The following is a 22,512-nucleotide window of genomic DNA, read 5'->3' on the forward strand; positions in this document are numbered from 1 at the left end:
AACCTGAGTGGAAATGGTATTTTATCAAACAACATAAAGGGAATGTAAATATTAAAGTTTTTTTCTTTAATCCTTACATTGGAATTAAACAAACGAACACAGCAAATAAGCTGCTAGAAGGCATGGGTTATACCTGGCACACAGGAGGTGCTTAACAAATGCTTATTTAATTGAAATGACATTAAAAGATATAAAGTTTAAATTCCATTATCACTGAAAACTCTGCTTTATCAAATTGAACACGTTTTGAAATCTATAATTTAGCCCACTATTCTCTTTTAGATAATATTCCCTAGTTTATAAGGTAACTTAGCTTTTAGAAAATAGAAAGGGGAAAAAGAATGACAAGAAACAAACTATTAGACTGTACTCTACAGATTATTTTAAGAAAGTCAAAACTTCTTGGGAATAACCATTGTTCAATGAACTATAATCATCCTTAGATTGATAACCTACAATTACAAGATAATTTTAATTCACCAAGTTATTACTCAACATTTGTATCAAAGATTTATCAAAGCAATTGTGGGAAAGATATTGTTCTAAGTTACAAATCCTACAATTGAATACATGCCTGATGGAAAACAGGACCAATGTCTCAGTGCTATTCACATACTTGACTCCCAAAACATCTTGCTCTAGTGAAACTTTTTGTCTAGATGTCTAGAGTAACTTTTGGAATACAGCATCTTGCAGACTGGAACAAAAGGCTAGTTTCCATTTGAGGATATAGCTATATTAACACAAAGATAGATCATTAATGTAGCTGCATTTCTTTATATTTCATGCAGAGATCTGAAGGAAACATTAGAGGGGTGATCTCTTCATCATTATTGGAAATAATTTCTGAACTATCACAATTACATAAAAAATACTTGGATAGAGTGCTCTTGGGAAGGCTGCGCTCTTCCCTGGACTCTTGAAAGGAAAAAAAATGGACAGTTTTAGACTTCATATAAGTTAGCACCTTACCTGTTTGAAAGTAGTAAGTAAATTAGTTTGACTGAACAAACATTTACTGAGTCTTTATCCCATATGGGTATTGTGCCAGAGACAAAGATGAGTAAGACACTATTTTTGCCTTCAAGGAGTTTATAATCCAATAGCAAGAAAGGACAGGAACACAGCAATTATGATACAAGTATAGTACATGACAAAAAGGGTACAATAGCCCTTTTGCAAGCACCAGATCTAACTATAACTACCTACAGGATATTTTCAACTCAGTGTTCTGCCAACACATTAAACTCAACATAACTCAAAATGAGCTTATCATCTCTCTTCTCAAACTCATCATTTGTTCTGATTTCAACATTTGTTAGTGACACTACCATCCACCCACTCTGCTATATTCAAAACTTTAAAGTTATTTTTCACTCTCTCCTCTCCCTTAATTCTCCTATCCAGTTAGTTACCAAGTTCCAACATACTATCTCTGAAATATCATTCACACCAGTGCCTCTTCTTTTTCTCCTTTCTCTTCACTGGTTAGTACACAGTAAGTACTTAACAAATGCATTTCATGGATTCATTTCTCCTGACCCCAGTCTTGAATAAGCCCTCAAGACCACTTGCTTAGAATACTGAAACAACCCACTTTCATTTCCTTCAAGGTTCTAGGCAAGTTGTAAAGGAGGTGCCAACATGCGCTGGTGAGAAGGGACTGATATTCTCATTCAGGAGTTGCCCAAACCAATAAAATCATAGGTCCAGGCACTATTGCTAGAGAGGGATTGTGATCTGTATTAGTAGAAATTCCCATACCAGTGAAATCATAGGTCCTTGAAATGTAATATGTTTCTCCCTCCTAGACCATAAGTTCTACCTGAGCAGAGACCATGGTTCATCTAAATATTGTATCTCTCCCAAGCTTGCCAGAGGGTTTTAGACACATTTCATTCATTCTGATCTAAGGGTTAGGTGATTAATTTATGCAACTCTACTCTACTAAAAGGTACAGCTATGTGGTATATTAGATAGAGAGCTCGGCGTGGAGTCGGGTAGACTCATTTTCCTGAATTCAAATCTGACTTCAGATACTTCCTAGTTGTGTGACCCTACACAAGTCACTTAACCTGTTCGCCTCAGTCTCCTCATCTGTAAAATGAGCTGGAGAAGAAAACAGCAAACCACTCCAGTGTCTTTGCCAAGAAAACTCTAAATCAAGCCACAAAGAGTCATGCAACTAAGAAAACAACTGAACTGCACCCTACTAAAAGTAAGTGAAAAGATGCCTAATCAATCAATTTCAATTATAGGCCCAGTCAAAGTGTGAAAAGTCCTAACTGGAATGATTTTTGTACAACCATATTCAGACAGGCTAAAGAAACTTGGTCATGTACCAGGAGTCTACAAATTATCAAGTGGATTTGAGAAGACATTCATTCAAAGAGTTGGAACAAGCATGGAATTTGGCTAAACCCTGTGAAAAAAGAACTTCTTAGAAGGAAGGAGAGATCTCATCTCTTGCTTTAGCCTAGGTTTACCCTCTCCCTCCATCCCCTTTGTCCAGAGCACATTTCAGTGGTCCAAAGGGTATTAGACTTCCCATCATCTTTTTGGTATCCTAGCAGCGTATCCTCACATCAGAGGAAAGAACCATCTGTATCAAAAGTCAAGGACAGACTAGATGCACATTCATCATGTTTAAGGGGAGTGTAAGAGTACCCCAAAAGTGAAATCAAAGGACTTCCAGTAACTAGGAGCTATAATTTTATTTATTTTTTTTCCATATGTGCTCTTTAAGCTTGAGCCCACTTTCCTTTACCCTGGACTACTCATACATTTATGGAAGGTTGTGTCCTAGACTTTTGAGTGGATATTTTGAACTAACTTTTCTTAATGCAGCTCCTTAGTAAATACCCCTTTCTAAATGATACTTTGGGCTGGCTGACTAAATGATTCCTTCCCTTCAATAATCATGGGAGGAAGTATACTAGTGAGGGCTTAAGTCAAAGTCATTAAAGTATCACCCCTGATCCTTAAAGCATACTCCCAGACCCCTGAAGGAGGGATGTGGCCAAACTCTGGGGACCCATCTCATCAGTGAGGAGTTGAGATAAGAATTCTCAGAGATTATATATAAAAATATTTATCTTGCTGGGGCAAGGTATTACGCTAGGTACCTGAGATGCAAAGATCATTAAAAAAAAGAAATAGCTCTTGCCTTCAATATGTTTATTTTCCACTGGGAGAATACCTCTGGTGAATCAGTAAGGTTTCCTATAGTTGGTGGCACATGAGCTGAGCCTTGAAGGAAGCTAAGAATTCTAAAATGTAAAAGTAAAGAAGTAGATTCTAGGTGTGGGGATGGGGTAGGAAGGAATGTGGAGGGTGACCTGTGCAAAAAACAAAGGTAGAATATGGGATGCTAAATCCTGGGAGCAACAAGTAGGCCAGTTTAACCAGAATATAGAGTCCATGAAAGATAGAATGTGAAGTAAGTTTGTAAAGAAATGTGTAGTAGGTGCTTTGAGTCTCCTATTGCATGAAGAACTCTAGAAGGAATGAGTACAGTTATGTCACAGGTTTAGTTATAGGTGGAAATTTCTACATGAAAAGTCTTGTTATGTTCTTATCAGAGGTCATCTCATCTTGCCACATAATCCCAATGTCCATGTACATTTCAATAATCTCCAGTATAGAGTTCTGCATTTATAAATCCAAAAGGATGGAGAGAAGTTCTCATTAGTATAAAATGAGTCAGTGATTTTAGAGTTTCCTTCCTATTTCTACCCCCAGTTTGAGAATGCCCTTTTTGTTTTATTTTCATTCTCTCCAGAAAAGGACTTGGTCATCTTCTGAAATATGAGAGGAAATATGTGAAAATCTCTAATGCAGTGTGATCCTAAAGCTTAGCTAGCTCTAGAAATAAAATGGAAATAGCATAGTATAGTAGAAAGAGTACTAGCTCTGGAGTTGAAGGACCTTGGTTCAAATCTTGCTTCTGATTGCTACTAGCATGACCATGGGCAAGTTACTTAACTCTCATGAGTCTATTCTTATCTGTAAGTTGGTGGGGTTGGACTAGAAGCCCTTTGAGGCTCTTTCCAGCTCTAAATCTATGATTTTATGATTATATTCCCATGTTGTTTCTCACAATTTTATAATTGTTCCACATGGATGAGGTTTAATAAATATTTTTTGAATATTCAACTCATGGCTCTCAAAGGAGAGAAATCAAATGATCTGGGAGGCCACTGGGTAAAGGAGAGAATGGTCACATTCTATTGCAAGGCCAGAGGTTTACTTACTTTTTGTTAGTTTAGTCTAGGCATTCTATTTGCTCTTGTTTACTTTCCAGGTTAAATAATGCCCTGCTCAGAGCCTTGTATTTTGGGGCCCAAAGAGTTCAGCTGTACTACTGAACAACGTCTTGGATGATTATTTTCTGGCAATCTTTCAAATGACCAAAGCTGCTGAACTATGTAAAACCATTTCAGCTCTCCTGCTTACACAAGGCAATGGTTTTCACTTGTGGTTTTGAAGACAAGATTTCTTGAATCTGCCATTTTGTTTTCTGCATGCTTTGCTATTTTCTGCCCAAAGAAAGGAAACAAGCCTCACTGAGTGCCACAGGAATAATCTCACCCTATGATATTTGCTCCATTCACTTGTAAATAAAGGAGTGAATGTCCTGAATTTGGCAGACTTCTCAACAAGTTAACAAGCATTTATTAAGTCCCTATGTGCCAAGGCCTGTGCTAAACTCTGGGAATACAAAGACAGGCAAAAAAACAGTTTCTGCTCTCATACATTCTACAGGTGAATGAAGAAAGACTATATGCAAACAACTATATACAAATAACATATACACATGATGAACTGGAAGTAATCTTAGAGGGAAGGCATGAGAATTAGGGGGGATGAGGAATCTTGCAGAAGGTAGGATTTTAACTGGGACCTTAAAAAAGCAAGGAAAGCTAGGAGATGGAGATGAGTTAGGAGAGAACTGCAGGCATGGCAGCCAGCCAATGAAAATTCTTGGAGTCAGCGGATGTACTGTCTAGTGTAAAGAACCACAAGGATGACATTGCCACTGGATATAGAGGAAAATATGGTGTAAGAAGACTGGAAAAGTTGAAAGAGGGTAGGTTATGAGCTATGTCCTCATAATATAACTATTTATTGAAGTGGCATAGTGCCACAAAGTTAGTCTGGTATTTGTGACTTGGTTGGACTACAAAATGACAATTCTGCCAAGGTTATATAGTTAAATAAAACTCGAGGCGAAGTTTGCCGTTGGCACCTTCTTTATCTCTTCTTATATCTGAACAATGAATCTTTTTTTCTCCTTACTAGTGGCTGTGTTCCCAATCCTTTCTAACCCTGCTCTCCCAACCTCACCCTCCAACTATGCTTCATGTCTTACCTTCAGTTAACTTTTAAGGAATCTTATTAGGATTGATAAGTAAGTAGTTAACAAACATTTCTTAAAGACATGTCATTTAAGACTATTTGAAATCAAGTGTTTCATACATAAGAGAATGAAATGTATGGTGGCATGACGTGGCAGGTTTGATTGGAGGTTGGAAGGCTGTTCCCCTCATAAATCTAGTACCACAGAAGCAGTCACTTTACCTTGTACCTCTTCCTAAAGTCCATTTTATCTGACCCAAATTCTAATTTTATAAGGGAACTCCAAATGCAGAGTGAATAGAGGGCCATTTTTGGAGTGTGGAAGACTTGGGTTTGAGTCCTACTTTGTTTACAGGGACTCAGACCTCAATGAAATTTTATTTGTCTTTCTGGCCACCTAAAAAGGTAGGATAATAGAGAAGAAAACTGCCTGCATTCAACTGTCTAACATCTTTGTATCTCTTTGATGTGCAAAAAATGAAAACAAACATACCCTTTCCTCCTATACAAATGAAACATGAAATGGTAAAAGAAAACATTTATTCTTAAAGAACACATGAAAATAAAAATGTAAACTTGTAAAACAACTTAAATCAAAAATATATGTGTACACATACATATATATATCACACTAAAATTCATATCTGCAAAGTTCAGTTTCACAAATTGTAGCATTCCCCTAATGCAGCATATTTAAAGTTTATTACTGAGAACGCTTTTTATGTTTCACTAAGATGTTAAAGTTTTTAATTTTTATAATTTTGACATCAGATCTTTTTTACTTAAAAGTCTGAAATATTCAAAAATTGTTCATGCTGTATGTAAGAGCATTTAGGTTTTATAAAAAAAGAATAAGAAAAATTTAAATGTACATTTCATCATAATTAAATAAAATTGTAATCCAAATTCCCAAATAGCAACTTTATTAATAAAAACATCCACACTTTAAAATAACTGATTCAAGATGAATGCAAAGCATATAATAAGATGAGAATACACTGTCATACTGTCAAAGAGCAGAAGTGAATAGTTATCTATTATCAGAAAACCTCAGAAATGTTTGGTTTGCAGAACAAATTCACAAGCCTTTATTCAGAATTGCATATGCACGGAACGTGATGTGCATATATGTATAAGTGGCTAAGGATTACAATATAATATAATTATATGCTGCCCTGAATGTGTAATTAGTAGTTCTTAGGTTAATTAGAGTCTATATTGACTGATAACTGACAGAATGCTGTATATCATTATTATTTTCTTTGAAATTCACTGAACTTACAATGGATGTGAGAAACAATTGACAAATAAGATACTACGGAGAAAGGACATATGTGACATATGTTCCCTAACCCAGTAATTTGTACCATCCTCCCATTTAGTCCTACTTCACTAAGAACTCCCTCTATCACAGTGCACCAAATTGATCCTCCAGCTCCTATCTGAAGATCAATAGTCACAGAGATCATGAGATCATAGGTTTGGAAGTGATAAGCAATTTAGAGGCCATGAAACTCAGCTGTCTCATTTTACATACAAGGAAAATGAGACACTAAGTTACTTACTCAATATCACACAACTAGTAAGTGTTAAATGTGAGATATGAATCAAGTTTTCCTAACTCTGATTCCATAACTTTATCTTAATTTTAATCTATTTAAATAAAAAATAAAACCTCTATACTTACCGAGGCAGCCCATTACATGTCTGGATAGCTCTAATTTTTAGGAAGTCTTGTCTCATGTTAGCTGTCAGCTTCTCTGAAACTTGTACCTATTGCTCTAGTCTCTACCCTTTAGAATCAAACAACAATACTAATCTAATCCTTCTTCCACCTGACAGTCATTCAAATACCTGAGGTCAGCTGTTTTGTCTCTTCTAATTCTTCTCTACCTGGATAATACAGCTTTTCTTCCCACTATTGATACTTATTTGGCTCCAGTACTCTCAGTATCCTCCTCATCCTTTCTAGTCTGTCTATGTAAAATGTGGAAACAAAAACAGAATAGTACTCCTGATGTGTTTTGAGTAGGGTGGAGCACAGTGGTCCTTCAGCTTTGATTGTCTTAGATGTTATTTCTTTAAGGCAATCTAGGATAGCATTACCTTGTTTTGACTAACATACTACCCCATGGGCTAATACTATCACATTTGCAAGCCACCAAAGTCTCCAGATCTTCTTCAAATGGGCTGTTAAATCATTCTATCCCCTCTTTATTCGTTATCCAATGAAGGTGACCACCTTGCCATCTAGAACTTTCAACTAAGCAGTCATCAATTAAAATGTTATATAGCATAGGGCCAAGCATAGCTCTCTTAATAACCGTTCTTTAGGTTGAGATATTAAAGCAGTCTCAAATATACCTTATAACTATTATCTGGCCTACATCTGAGTATATTGTTCACAAAATTAGCATGAGGGCCTTTTGTCAAATGTCTTACTGAAATCTCTCAGTCTAATAACCCTATCAAAAAAGGAAACAAGGTTTATTTGATGGAGCCATGCTGTCATTTCCATCCTGAATGTTCACAAACCATTCTCTTAATATGTCCTACAGTTTTGTTAGAAATAAAAAATAAAGTTCATGTTTTGTTTTATTTGTTTTGCACACACTACTTCCCTTCCTTTTTTTGAAAATCTGGTCATTTGTTCTCCTGCACCATCTCTCCTGTTCTTCTTACTGTCTTCCAAATATCACTGATGGGCTTAGCAATCATGTTTTCCAGGTCTTTTCATCTCTCAGTGTAGTTCATCCATGTCTGATGTTGTGAACTCATTGAGACCATCCAGCTGCTTTTACCTTATTTGCTTTTGGTTTGACTGCTTTTTAAACCATGTTTATTCTTTAAAAAAAAAATCACAAAGATTTTTGCCCTGGCAGTGGAAACAGTATCAAAGAGTTGAGCAGCTGATTATGTGTCACCTTTGTTATCATCCTATGTAGCAATACTTTCTTCATTCCACCTCTTATCAAACACATCAGTCCAAATTTCTTCCAAACTAAAGTTGAGGCTGGATAGCAACTCAAAAGTCATATCAAAAGTCTGAGGGAAGGAATTAAACCACAAAATATAAAGATTAAAAACAATAGAGGGGACCTTTTTTTTTTTTCAAATGCTCTTTCAAAACAACAGGAGTGGGAGGAAGGAATGATCTCACAAAGAAGTGTGTCCAAGGGAGGGTTTAAATTTTAGCTTACATTGTGCAGCCAAATCTTTTTTCTTGGAGCAGCACTCTAGTGTCATTTTAAAAAATATTTTCTTTTCAAGTTTGATTTCCAGTATTATTTTTAAATCTTTTTTTGTCAGTCATCATCCATCTCATGTTAGTATGTTTTATTCTTTTTCCATGTAAGCTTTGACCCATAAGTCATTTTACAAAACCAGAGTAACTTTCTAATTAAAGATGAAATGATCACACAAGTTTCTATGAGATCTGTTTGTGTTTGGTTCTAGCCACTTCTCCAATTGATCAAAAGAATTTTGAATTCTAACTCCGTCTTCCAAGGTTTCAAATGAACTCAAAAGGGATAGCTGGGGCTATCTACTGAACTTAATGCTTGTCAATTAAGGGGCACTAAATAACAATTAGTTCAACTATCTCATTCTTTTGCCAGGATCATTAGATGCTACAATGAACATTTCCTCTTTAATTCTGAAGTCTCTATTTTCTTAAAATCAAAGAGTGGCATTATTAAAAATTGTTATTAATGCGAGTTGTTAGTTTTCCATGGTTAATGAAAGCAAGAAAATTGATGTTAGCATTTTTAGGGAAGCTATGTTAAAATATAGAATAGGTGATCTTTTTGGAGTAATGCCTCAAAAGGAAGCAAAATAATGTTTGAATAAATACAGTGACGGGGAGCAAGCTATGCAACCACTCAGTTCACTCCATTTTTATAAAGTTCTTGTTTGCAAAATCTGTCACTACATCCTACTCATTGGTCCTAGGTCTGCCATCTGGAAGTACATAGAATGTCTAATGTCACTGCCATGTGAAGTTTCCTTCAAACATCTAAAATTTTACATTCATGTTATCCCCCCACTCTCCCAAGCGATCTCCTCCGTCCCCCCAGATTAAACACTCCTAGTTCCTTCAACCACAGTTAAATATCATATAGCTTCCAGAACCTTCCTGGTCACCCTCTTTAACCACATTCTGAACAATTTATTACAGTTTATATTTATTAAATGTCTACTATATGCTAGGTTTGGAGGCTACAAAGACAAAACTGAAGAAAGGTCCATCCTTTCAAGAAGCTTATATTCTCCTGGGGGAAAACAATATGCACGTGATAATAGCTAAGATTTGTATAGTGTTTACTAGGTGTCAGGCACCATGATAAGCCCTTTACAATTCTTATCTTATCACATCCTCATGAACTCCCTACTGGAAGGTGGGTGCTATTAACCCCTCCCCCCACAGATGAGTATGTACAAAATAAATTCAAAAGAACGGTTCTTTTGGGGGGGTGGGGGAAGGAAGAAGGCATCCTTAAGCACTATGAAGGGAAGAGAGTTAGGGATTCCAGGCAGCAGCAGTAGAGAGGGAGAGCATTCCAGGCATAGGGGACATCTTATATAAAGGCATGGATAGGGCAGATGGAATATTGTGAACAGGCATCATTGAATAGGTCAGTTTGAAATGCAAAGTGCATTAAGAGGAATGGATATAAGTCAGTTTGGAAAGACAGGTTGAAGAATGATTGTAAAAGACTTTTTTCCTTTAAAAATAAAGCATCTAGAACTGAACATAGCACTCCCCAAAACAGGCTTAGTGGTACAGAGTTTAGTGGGAATAAAATCCTGCTGAAAACATCTATTCACTATTTATTTATGAGGCCTTGAATACATTCATTGATTTTGATGATTTTTTATTATTAATGCAAATTTCAATATGGAAACTACATACAAAGAACAGAAGACTATATGAAACTGTTAATGCTGACTACACAGGTTTTTATATTGAGATTAATATGACAATAATAAAATTGACCTTCTTGACCACTTCCCTTTTTGAGTAGACATTCCTGTGTTTAAAAAAATGGTTGATGCTTCCTTCTTTCTCCTCTTCCTCTTTTAATTTTTTTGGATGGCATCACTATTACTTTATAATTCTACCTCCCAGAAAAAAAGAAACTCTCCATTATGACAAATAATTCAACCAAAACAAATCAGCACATGGAAATGACTGGGTAGGGACACAAACTGTACCATCAACCAAAAGGATGTGTCTGATGAGAAACTACAGGGAACCTGTAAGTAAGCTAGACCAAATCTTGAGGCTATTTCTTCAATTCATTTGTGCAGGTGGGAAATATCAAACTGTTCTTTCAAAGTATTGGTTTTATATGTTTTACCAAAAGGTACAAATTACAGTTGGCCAGTTTATGACTATTCCACATTCTGGCAGAGAACAAACAAATCATGCCGGTGATTATATTTCATTCATCAGGCACAATGCATTACACAATAGTCTAAAAGAATCACAAAAAGTAGATGTCCACCTATACTGAGTAAGCTCTGCAGGACACCTTAAGTCTGTTCATTCTCTTTACTACCACAGTTAGCCTACAAGGGAACAGTCTTATATCATGCAAACAGATTATCTTATCTTACATCTATTACAGATACTTCTCATGGTTTCTGAACAAATGTCCATGTATACAAAGTTTTTTAGAAAATCAATATATACAAAATGAAACATGAAAAGTAAATTATCTAATTTTAAATGATCCAGTCATCCTAAAGATATGAATGCCAGTCATATACAATCTTTTTCTCCTTCAAATTTTAAATTTATTTGGCATGAACATGAGTGTTTCTATAACAAAAAATTCTTCATGAAAAAGTCATCAAAGATAAATAGGATGGTTCTTTTCAGCTAAAAAAGTAAAAGCTAATATTTTTTGGAATAACAGCTAAAATTTAAATTATTCTAATCAACAGTAAAAAAAAATGATAATCCAGAAAAGGCCTCATTATTATTAATATTTAAAAGTCTTAGCTGAAGTTTTCAGCTGTACATTCAAGTGCTCATTATAGAGGAAACTAAACAATACTCCCCATAAAAGAACACCCCCAAAACACATAGTTGAACGAACCAACTGTTTGCATTTGCATTTTCCCAGTTGGTTAGAAATGGACTTTAATATCAGCTCATATCTCTGTTTTTGTAATATTACAATCAATAAAATTCTAGCACTGTTTGGAGATTCTAAACCTTGGGGATTACCTCTTTCATGTATTACTGGCCTAGGGACAGTTAACATTTCTCTCCTACTTTTGTCTCAGCCTTATAGAAAGGACTAAAGGCTAAGCATTGTGCCAACTGGAAACTCAAAGATCTTTCAGTGAAAGAACTATTGACAGCTTTTGGATATTCTAGTCATTTAGTGACCTTCTTTCTTTAAGGTGACATCCTCTCTTCACCAGCCTCCCACATTCCCCATTCTCTAACACAGAATGTAACTATCACAAATGCAATAACATTAGAAACAAAGGCAAATTTAAAAAGACCTACTAACCTTCTGCTTTGCATTTTAGTATCAATTTCCCCTTTCCTTTCCACTATTTGTACTTTAATTTCCTTTTTGTCCCTTCCTACTCCCTAAACTTAACCAGCAGTTCATATTTCTACAATCAAACTGAAGCAAAAAAAAAAAACTCTAAAAATTAAAGACTATAGGAAAATGTCATTGTTTCATTTGCATTTCAAAGGACTCTAGTTTCCTATTGAGTTTTAGCAAATGATTAGTGTTATCCTCACAGTCTTCATTTTTTTTTAAAGCACACTTTTATAAGATAGAGTGACAATCTATTAAACCCCAAAGGCACAGAGGTAGTACCAGTTTTGACTGACAGCCAGTTCTAAACCTCCCTTTGTAATAACTTTAAAAAATGACAGCCAGGAAGTTTCCTTTCTTTAAACAGAAAATGTTGGGCTAATTGATTAAGTAGTACATTTGCCATTCAGATGATTACTGCCTTTCTTGCACAGTACAGTACAGTAAATGGGATACTAGATTTTGAGTATTTTTATACTTACTTTTTCAGACAATCATTCAACAAGCAATTATTAAATGCTAGGTGCCACCCAGCACCATACTGGGAATGAAAAAACAAAGATAAAACATTTCCTGACCTCAAGGAGTTTATAATCCACCTAGGGAAAAGAGCTTGTATATATATAAGCATATGCCAAATATATAAAAGCAGAAACACAGTAACTTGTTGGGAGGTGGGGGTGGGAAGATGCTAGCAAGTAGAAAGACTAAACAGGAAAAGATTCACATAGAACATTGTGTTTGGGTTTAGCCTTGAGGCAAATGAGATTCTAAGAGGAAAAAGGGAGAAGGGAGAGAATTCTAGGCAGGAGAGGAAACTATAGTAAAGATATGGTGATAAGAAATTAATAGACATATAAGAAACATTAAATAATTTAAGTAACTTCCATTGGACTATGGAGTATGCGCAAGGGAATAATGTGTAATAAGGTTGGAAAAGTAGGAAGTGAACAGGTTGTAAAGAGTTTAAATTCTTAAGAGAAGATTTTATAGTATGATCCTGAAGGTAACAGAGAATGACATCATCAAACCTAAGCTTTAAGAAAATCACTGACAGCTATGGGGATAATAGATCGGGGTTGGACTTTGAAATGAAAATATCCTCCCTCCTTTCAGCAGTCATGGACCAAACCTCCATGAGAAAAGCACACAGTAGGAATTGTCTTATATTGTATCTCCCTTATATTGTACTGCTTCCATAGAGCAGTGCTTCTTGAACTGTGGGTCGCATGGGGTCACGAAAAAATTGCAACAATAAAAGGTTTCTGAACACTCAATGACGAAAAATTAATTCAAAATCAAAAGTGTAATGAATTCAAGTTGTTTCTGGCAGCATTTGCATCCTGCAACTTCACTGAAGCCTTGTTTCCGAACACAGAACATGTGCACTTTGCACTGTGCACGCCATCACATCACGCAATGTGAACAAACACTGCCAAAAATATCTATGCTCAGATTTGAGATGCTTGTATGTTATGAATTGCAGTGTTTTTTTACTGTACATACAAAATCATTAAATGAATTTTGGCTTGGGATTAGGACAGTATTTCCAACAATTTCTGAAATGGCCTTAACCATACTTCTGCCATTTTGTACCATGTATTTATGTGAAGCAGCATTCTCAACATTGACAATCATAAAATTAAAATATCAAAAAACTCTGAAAAATGTTGAAGATGCTCTATGTCTCATGGTATCAAATATTCCTTCAAGATTTAGTTCTTTATGTAAAAATAAGCACATCTCATTTGCTTTCATTTTAATAAATGGTAATATTATATGTATACCAAAGAATTATTTTAAGATAAATTTATTTATGATTTATTAGTAGTAAATGTTTGATTTGTATACCTATTTTATGCATCTATATACCCTGGGTCACATAAAAATTACGTATCTATATACCCTGGGGTTGTGAGTGGAAAAAGTTTAAGAAGCCCTGCCATAGAGTATGTTGACTGCTATGAACAGGTTATAGCAAAGAAAAGGCTATGACTTTTTGAATGGAACACAAGCTTGCAACTATGTGTAACACGCTTTCAACTTTAAAGCCCTTCTGAAGGAGGAGGAGGAGGAAACAAGGATAAAACAAACATTTGAGCAACAAGGATTAACTCTTTGAAAAGAGTTTGGGGGTCCTAGGAAACTTTGATTCATGGTGTGGACATTTACCACTGTGCTCAATCAACCCTCCCTTGGGCTTTTCCCATATTGCCTTGGCTTTTTAGCTTAGTCCCTGTTTTGGACGCTACATCTTCCCTACTCTACAAATCTCTAATATACTTTATTTGTTCTTTCTCAGGCTGCTGGGTAGCACAATGGATAGTGCTCAGGTTTGGAGTTAAGAAGACCTCAGTTCAAATCTCATCTAAGAAACTGATTACCTCTGTGACACTAGGCAAAAGTCACTAAACCTTTCTCAATCTCAGCTTCCTCATCTGTAAAATCAGGATAATAAAAACAGCTACCACAAAGAGTTGGTGTGAGGATCAAATGAGATAATGTGTGTACAATATTTCATAAACTTCTAAGTGTTGTATATATCTATTATTATTATTTATTATTTCCTAAAGTGAACTGATAACTCCTAAGGCATTAGTATCCCAAACAGCACACTCAGCAGCCAAAATTAGATTCTCAGTAGCAAGAAGCTGGTACAATAGGAAACTAAAATGAATATGCTGAATTATGAAACCATTTTGGATGCGGATGTCTAGACCTGTGATTTTATTGGCCTAGAGGAATTTTAGGTTTAAGTCATCCATAATTTATAATCTTGGAGAGTTGCCTGAGACACTAAGAGGTTAAGAGATTTACTTAATGGTCACTATACAACTGACACCTGTGAAACGGCCCTGATTGACCTGATCTGTCAATCAACAAGCATCATCAGACACTCAAATTGGTACCAGGCACTGTGCTAAGCTGTGAGAATACAAATGTAAAAATAAAGTTCCTGCCCTCAAGCAGTTTACTTTCTAAGGGGGAAAGACAGCATATCCACATACATAGAGAATTTATAGAATGTAGGCAAGAAGATACTTTGGAAGGTGTAGGCACTAGTGTCTAGGAGAAAAAAGATCAGAAAAGGCTTTCGTGTAGAAAGGGAATCTTGACTGTCTTGAAATAAAACAGGGATTCCAAGAGGCAGAGAGAAAGGAATGTTTTCTTAACTTTAAGACTGGTTTTCTATCCACTACTCCTAGCTGCCTTTTGCCATAGATGCACATTCATTTTGAAACATACTCAGCACAAATAAGAACAGCCAGTTTTCAAAGGACACTAAATCGAATGTCTGACCAGATGTTTCTGTCATTAAAATACTACCATATGGAAATGTAGCCCCCCTTCTTTCTTTCTCTCTCTCTCTCTCTCTCTCTCTCTCTCTCTCTCTCTCTCTCTCTCTCTCTCTCTCTCTCTCTCTGTCCCTCTGTCCCTCCCTCCCTTCATGTAGTATTTCAGGGTAGCATGCACACAGTCATAAATCTTAGCCAAAATTCCCGTTTGGAAAGACAACTGAATTGGTCGTAAATCTGATCCAAATGAGAAGAGCTTATGTTTAGCACTATCTTAAAGACCAAGTTGGACCAGATTTTTCTTGATGTAACTAAATTCTTTAACATTCTTAAAGACACAGCCACATACCATAACGATATCTACTTGGTCAGAATCATGATTACATGCCCCTTGCTATAACTAACTGTGTCTTAAATATGCCATCTGTACTTATGATACAAAAGACCTTCAAATTACATTATATGGTGCTTATGACATGCAGCTGGCATAATTTCTAAATCAGAGAACAATTTTCTTTTTCAATAACAACAAAAACCCCACGCACAACATACATAACGTTACATTTTATAACTTAAGTCAACATGTGACCAACAGGAATCCTTTTGTATAGATTAGTGGTCTTCGCTTCAATTTCAATTTGACATCACTGCTCTAAGGAACTCTTTAAATCGCTAAACAAAGGTGCTTTCTCACCTGGGAGTTCTCCATTTTAATGAAAACACAGGTTCAGCCTCTATTCCTAGTCCTTTACTCATCACATACACTTGGCTTTTAAGTTTCCTTTTGTTACTTCCTTTATGTTTTCCTGTGGAAGACTTGGCTAAGTTTATGCAGACAACTCCCTACCCCAATAAACATCCTTCAAAAATACTAAACAAGATGCAAGAGGATCATCCCCAACATGGCTTAAGGATATTTTTCCTGGTTTTCAACAGCAACAAACAAGTAAATGCAGGGTGTTCCAAAAGTTTTAATGAAGTTTCAAGAGCTTAAAGATATTACGGTTTCATTACAATTTTAAGCTCTAATAGCTTAAACATGCACTAAAACTTTTGGGACATGCTATAATTACAGAGGAAATTCTACATTTTTATTAAGAATTATAATCGGCTCCAGTGACTGACCAGAGCCCTGGGAGGTAGAGACTGGAGGCTCTCGCGCATACACGCGCACCGAGGCCAGCTCCGACTCCCTTCTCCAGCCCCTCCGGCTGCCTGCTGCACTCGGGACTTTTCTTGCCCTAAAGACATCCACCCTTCTGACCCAATCATGACCGACAAGTCTTTCTTCGACACCGATGTCAACACCCTGACCCGATTCGTCATGGAGGAGGGGAGGAAAGCCAAAGGCACCAGAGAGATGACCCAGTTGCTTAACAGCCTCTGCACCGCTGTCAAAGCCATCTCCTCTGCGGTGCGGAAAGCAGGCATAGCCAATCTGTATGGAATTGCTGGCTCTACCAATGTCACTGGTGACCAAGTCAAGAAGCTGGATGTTCTCTCCAATGATCTGGTTGTTAACATGCTAAAGTCATCCTTTGCTACATGTGTTCTTGTATCAGAAGAAAACAAGAACGCCATAATAATAGAGCCAGAAAAAAGGGGTAAATATGTGGTCTGTTTTGATCCTCTGGATGGTTCTTCGAACATTGACTGCCTTGCATCCATTGGAACTATTTTTGGCATTTACAGAAGGAATTCAGTTGGTGAGCCTTCTGAGAAGGATGCTTTGCAGCCTGGCAGGAATCTAGTGGCTGCTGGGTATGCTCTCTATGGCAGTGCCACAATGTTAGTGCTGGCTATGGAATGTGGAGTCAACTGCTTTATGCTGGACCCGGCTATTGGGGAGTTCATTTTGGTTGAAAAGAATGTGAAGATAAAAAAGAGAGGCAATATCTACAGTCTTAATGAGGGCTATGCCAGGGACTTTGATCCTGCAATCGCTGAATATATCCAGAAGAAGAAATTTCCCCAGGATAACACAGCTCCTTATGGTGCAAGATATGTGGGCTCCATGGTGGCAGATGTGCATAGAACACTGGTGTATGGAGGAATCTTTTTGTATCCAGCCAACAAAAAGAGCCCCAAAGGAAAGCTGAGACTCCTGTACGAGTGTAACCCAATGGCCTTTGTCATGGAAAAAGCTGGAGGACTGGCTACCACAGGAGATAAAGCTGTGCTGGACGTCATTCCCACTGACATCCATGAAAGAGCACCCGTGATTCTGGGGTCCCTGGATGATGTGAATGAAGTCCTAGAGATTTACAAGAAGCATGCTTACAAGTGAAGATCTCATCTCCCCACATGGGCTGAGACATGAAAAAGAACAGGACCAAAGATCATAGTGAACTCTAACTTCCATGGCAGACCAACATCAAAGCAATTTTTTATTTCCCACAATCCTTTTGATATGCCAAATACTGTATGGTGCTTTGGGCACCCTAACCAAAAGATAGTTTCCATAGGGTTACAAATGGTAAAGATATTTTGAGAGGTAGGGAACCAAAAGATGAAATAAAATTGTTCTTCCTTAAAAAAAAAAAAAAGAATTATAATCAACAAAGTCTGGATTGCAGTATCTTCAAAAATTGAATCTGAGATTTCTGTATAGGATAGGCTCGATGAACTGAGTTAAAGTTTCTTGTAGCTTGTATTATTTACTTGTAGCTTGTATTATTTACTTGTAGCTTGTATTATTTACTCCTAAGCTAGCAAAGCTATAACTTCTATAACTCCTATAACAAAGTAGGTTGCCAGTTCCATTTTCTTTCAGACTTTAATGTGTACCTACAATATTAAGATTATGATTCACTTCAATTTATAAATAAAAAGTGATAATTTAGGAACATTTTTTGTTTTTCAATTGAAGTCCGAAACAGATTTTTCCCCCTCCTAGGGTAGAAAAGATGAAGAAAGACAGAGGCAAATTCAGGTTTACTTTTTTAAATTGTTTGTATATAAAATATCTATTTGAAAATACATTTATGCAGACCTTGATTAAATGCCTACTATGTGCCACAGTGAGCTACTTACTGGGATAGATGCAAAGCTTGGATAAGGCATAGCTCCTGGGTGCTATGCGCAGGCTCAGACAGAATCTACCTTTGGTTAATTGGAATAGTTATCCAGTTTGTAATTAGACTTTTGGTTTCCTCTCTTTGTCTGTTTGATAACCTGACTTCAGTTCATTCTCCCCCTCCCCAACACTTGACATAGGGTAGTTTAGAGAAGTAACTAAACTAATGTACAAGTCCTTTAAGTACATCTGAGTCTAGAATCATTGTGACAGCTCTAATAAAGGCAAGAAGAAGAAGGAAGCATTGAAGTTATTGACTAAAGTAAGATTTTAGAATGACTGTGGATTTAATTTATACACAAGACACTAGTATTCTACTGCTACGCAGAGCCAGGAGCTGACTGTTTTGGTACTCCAAAGGGAGCATTTGAATTCTGTTCCAGATCTTATAAATTTATCCTGACTTTCTAGGCACAGGGCAAATGAGCTTCTGATTTTATAAATCACCTTGGGGTGAACTTACAGGTGTTGCTGTGTATAAAGCCTTTCCTCCTCCACACTCAAGATAATACTTACATTTTAAAAAAGCAGAAAGCAGTATCTGTTTCAGCACTTCATACACCTACACATATATGTATATACATACACACATATGATGAATAGTGTGTGGGGAGAGGATTTGTGATATTTACCTCACTGGAAATTCTGTTTCTTAAAGAAATGTTTATTTATAAATCTTTAGATCAAGGGTTCTTCATCTGGGGTCTACAGATTTAGGAGTCCAAGGGTAGATTTCAGGAGGTGGGTGACCTTGGATTAAAAAAAAAATACTTTATTTTAACTAATCTCTCATTGAAATTTGCTATTTCCTTCAATTAGGAATGTAGACAACAAACCTTCTCTGATAAGAAGAGGTCCATAAGCTTCCCCAGATTGCCAAAAACGTCCATGATACACAGAAGGTTAAGAACCCCTGCTTTAGACAGACATACACAGCTTTATGGTTCACACTTCAGGGAGCCTGAAGATTCAGTCATCCTTAGATGGTACAAGGCCTGAGGCAAATCACACTGCCTCTCTGTCCCCTTGGCTCCACCAATGCTATTATAGAGGTGAAATTAATTTAAAGTGAACTTGAAGTGAGACTTGAAGGGGAAAAAGAGAAGACAAATCATGCAGTCTGAGGGAAATAAATAGTATTGGGGAAAGGCAGGCTCACCTGCTTTGTCTATCCTAGTGTTTGGCAGGGTTCATCACACAATTTTTTGTGTGGACCTCAGGTCTTTTTTTTTCTTTTAAATCACCAGTTTCCTGTCTAGCCTTCTCCCCATGCCAACTGCCTTCCTGGATTACAGCAGACTGATTATAGTAGGGCAGGCATCCCAAAGTTCAGGGACTGATTTTGGCCCAATTTATAAAACACTAGTACTGTATATATTACTAGAATCATAGGATATTGGAATTAGAACAGTCTACCTAATGCAACCACCCCAATCAAATTAGAACCCACAATATCCCTGGCACAAAACAGTCCAATATCTGCTTAAAGACTTCCAGGAACATTATTACTTTGAGAGGCAAGTCATTCATTTGTTGGCAACTATAATCATTAGAAGGTTCTTCCTTTGGTTACTTCCCAAAAGGCCTCCTTGTGAATTCTACCTGTTGGTCTTAGTTCTGACTTCTTATGCTATATAAAACAGATCCAAATATGAGGCATTCACACAATTCTAAAAGGCAGTTATACTGTTCTTACCAAGTCAACTTTTCTATAGATTTACAAATAACTTCCTTCGATCACGAATCAAATAACAATTCCTAGACCCATCCTTGCTGCTTTCCTCTGGCCACACATCATATATCTATGTCCCTCTTAAAAAGAGACAATGACAACTGGACAAGGTACTCTAGATGTGGCCTTAACATATTTATTGACTCAACACTAAATTTCTATTGCTAGAATTCAGTGTGATACCTCATTAAAGGTTTTGTTTTGTGTTTTTAAATAGCTACATTATGAGGAATTCAATAGCAGTGCTTTCATCACTGAGAAGCAAGAATCTGCTTTTTTTTTTTTTTAGTAATTTATACCTCTTTAACCAGATTTGTGATTCCATAGAAGAATTCCTTCTTAATGTGATCAGCACCTTTTCTGTAATTTATCAACTTAAATAGTTGCCTGGGGCACTGAGTCAACAAAGCATTTATTAAATGCTTGCTATGTACCATCACTGTTCTAAGTACTGGAGAAGTGAAGAAAGGTAAAAAATGGTCCCTCCCCTCAAGGAGCTTACATTCTAATGAGGGAGACAATTTGTTAGCACTTAAGTACATTCAAGAAGTATTGGGAATAGATGGAAGGTGATGTATATGGCAGGGGTGGGACCTGAATCTCAGGTCTTCCAGACTCCAAGACCAGGTCTGTCTTTATTACACCAAACTGCCTCTTGACTTCTACCTGTTGATCTTAATTTTGTCTTCCAGAGCCACAGAGAATAAATCCACATCTACTTCTTTTTTACAATTTCTTCAAATATTTGAATACTATTTCCTTTTCTCATATCAATTCTTCTATAGCATGTAAAATATTCCATATACTCTCTTATCCCCTACCCTCTAGTGATTTCAATTACTCCATACATGACAGTGATTTACCTTCCACTGGACACTCTCCACTTTGTCCGTATACTTCACAGACATACAATTCGACATAGGATTCTAGACATGTTCTTTCTGGTATATAGGTCAACGGGGCTGTCACACTTCTATTCTCCTGCTCTTTAATATGGATTTTGTACTTCTACTATAATGAAGTCCAAGTTGTCACCACATTTTATTTTGTTTTTTTCCTGTTACATAATTAATTCACAAGCTCATACTGAGCTTGGGGTCAATTAAAACCCCAACTTTTTTTTCAGGTGAAATTTTGTGTGCTATAATACACTGCTCTATTTGGGGGTGGCGGTGGGTGGGAGGAGTTGGGACAACTCCATGTAGCCCAGAGGTTCTTTTTTTTTTTTGCCTGTCATGGCCCCTTTTGGCAGTCTGATGAAGTCCTGAGACCCTTTCTCAGAATAATATTTGTAAATGTATAAAATAAAATACATAGGACCACAAAGAAAACCAATTACTTTTGTATTGAAATGTAGTTATCAAAATATTAAATAAGTTCACAGGCCAAAGGCTAAGAATCCCTGACCTCATCCAGTTCACATCTTCCCAAGAAGCCCTTCTACATCAGTGCCCAAAAGCAACCAACTGGCTTCTTAAAGACATTTGTGGGGCAACTATTGCTTCCCAAAGCACTCCATTCTCCTATGGGATTGCTCTAATTATTGGAAAGTTTTTTCCTATATTAAACATAAATTTTCTTCTTCATAATTTCTCATCCCTATGGCCAATAAGAGCAAATTTAATACTGCTTTCACATGACAGCTCTTCACAAGACATCTCTCCTATTTGACAGTATTCTTTTCTCCAGGCAAAAATACCTTCAGGCCCTTCAACTATTATGCATGATCTTTTAAGTTTTTTTTACCTTCCTCATGGCCTTCATTTATTGCACAGCCCAGTGTCCTTCATTTGATTAGAGATATAAAGTAGGAAGAGATTTTGGAGGTTCTCTAACCCTACCTCCATTTTACAGATGAAAAACTGAGGCCCAGGCACCTCCCTTGGTCAAGGGGTCATGACTTGGCCAAGGTCACATAGGTATTAATTAAGTGGCAGGGCCAGCTTTCAAAACCAAGTTCTCTGGCTCTAAATTCACCACTCTGCTCAACCATGATGCCTCCTCTCTAGAAGGAGTTCAGGACTAAATGAGGTTCTTTAAATGTAGTGTGACCATGGCAGACCATAGTGGAACTCTCACTTCCTTAGTACTAGATATTATGCCTCTCAATGCAGCCTAAGATCATATCAGCTTAGGTTTCTCTGTCTTCTCTCTCTCTGTCTTCTCTCTCTCTGTCTCTTTCTCTCTCTGTTTTTCTCTCTTCCTATCTTTCTTTCTCCCTTTTTTTCACTCTTAATCTTTTCCTCCTTTCTCTCTTTCCTCTCTTTCTCTGTCTCTCTCCTGCCCCTCTTCTCTTTCTCTCTTCTATTCTTTCTCCACCCCCCTCACTCTCTTGGCTTGAGTCCACAAAAATAAAATCCTTCAGTACCTTGAGGGTGAGAGGAGGTGGAAGAAACAAGAATGAAATTCTTTAAAAGATGACTTTGATCATTGACTTAAGGTACGCCAGTTGCTTCAGTCTTGGGGGTTGTGGAGCTCTACAAC

At 36.8% G+C, this 22,512-nt stretch overlaps 1 protein-coding gene and 1 pseudogene across 3 annotated transcripts in view; one reads left to right on the top strand and one right to left on the bottom strand.

Moving 5' to 3' along the window:
• RGS17 (regulator of G protein signaling 17) overlaps window positions 1–22,512 on the bottom strand; it is a 237,680-nt gene that overhangs the window by 203,145 nt on the left and 12,023 nt on the right. Inside the window, exon 1 of one of the 3 annotated variants that reach the window (XM_072643737.1) lies at window positions 7,046–7,210. The exons of the other annotated variants lie outside the window; for them this stretch is intronic. Within the exon in view, the coding sequence (XP_072499838.1) occupies window positions 7,046–7,101 (56 nt within the window). The 5' untranslated portion in view covers window positions 7,102–7,210. Of the gene's footprint in view, window positions 1–7,045; window positions 7,211–22,512 lie in introns of those variants that run through there. 3 annotated transcript variants of the gene reach the window in all.
• LOC140527078 (fructose-1,6-bisphosphatase 1 pseudogene) lies at window positions 16,384–17,763 on the top strand (annotated as a pseudogene).

Source organism: Notamacropus eugenii, chromosome 2, assembly GCF_028372415.1.
Source record: "Notamacropus eugenii isolate mMacEug1 chromosome 2, mMacEug1.pri_v2, whole genome shotgun sequence".
Lineage (NCBI taxonomy): Eukaryota > Metazoa > Chordata > Mammalia > Diprotodontia > Macropodidae > Notamacropus > Notamacropus eugenii.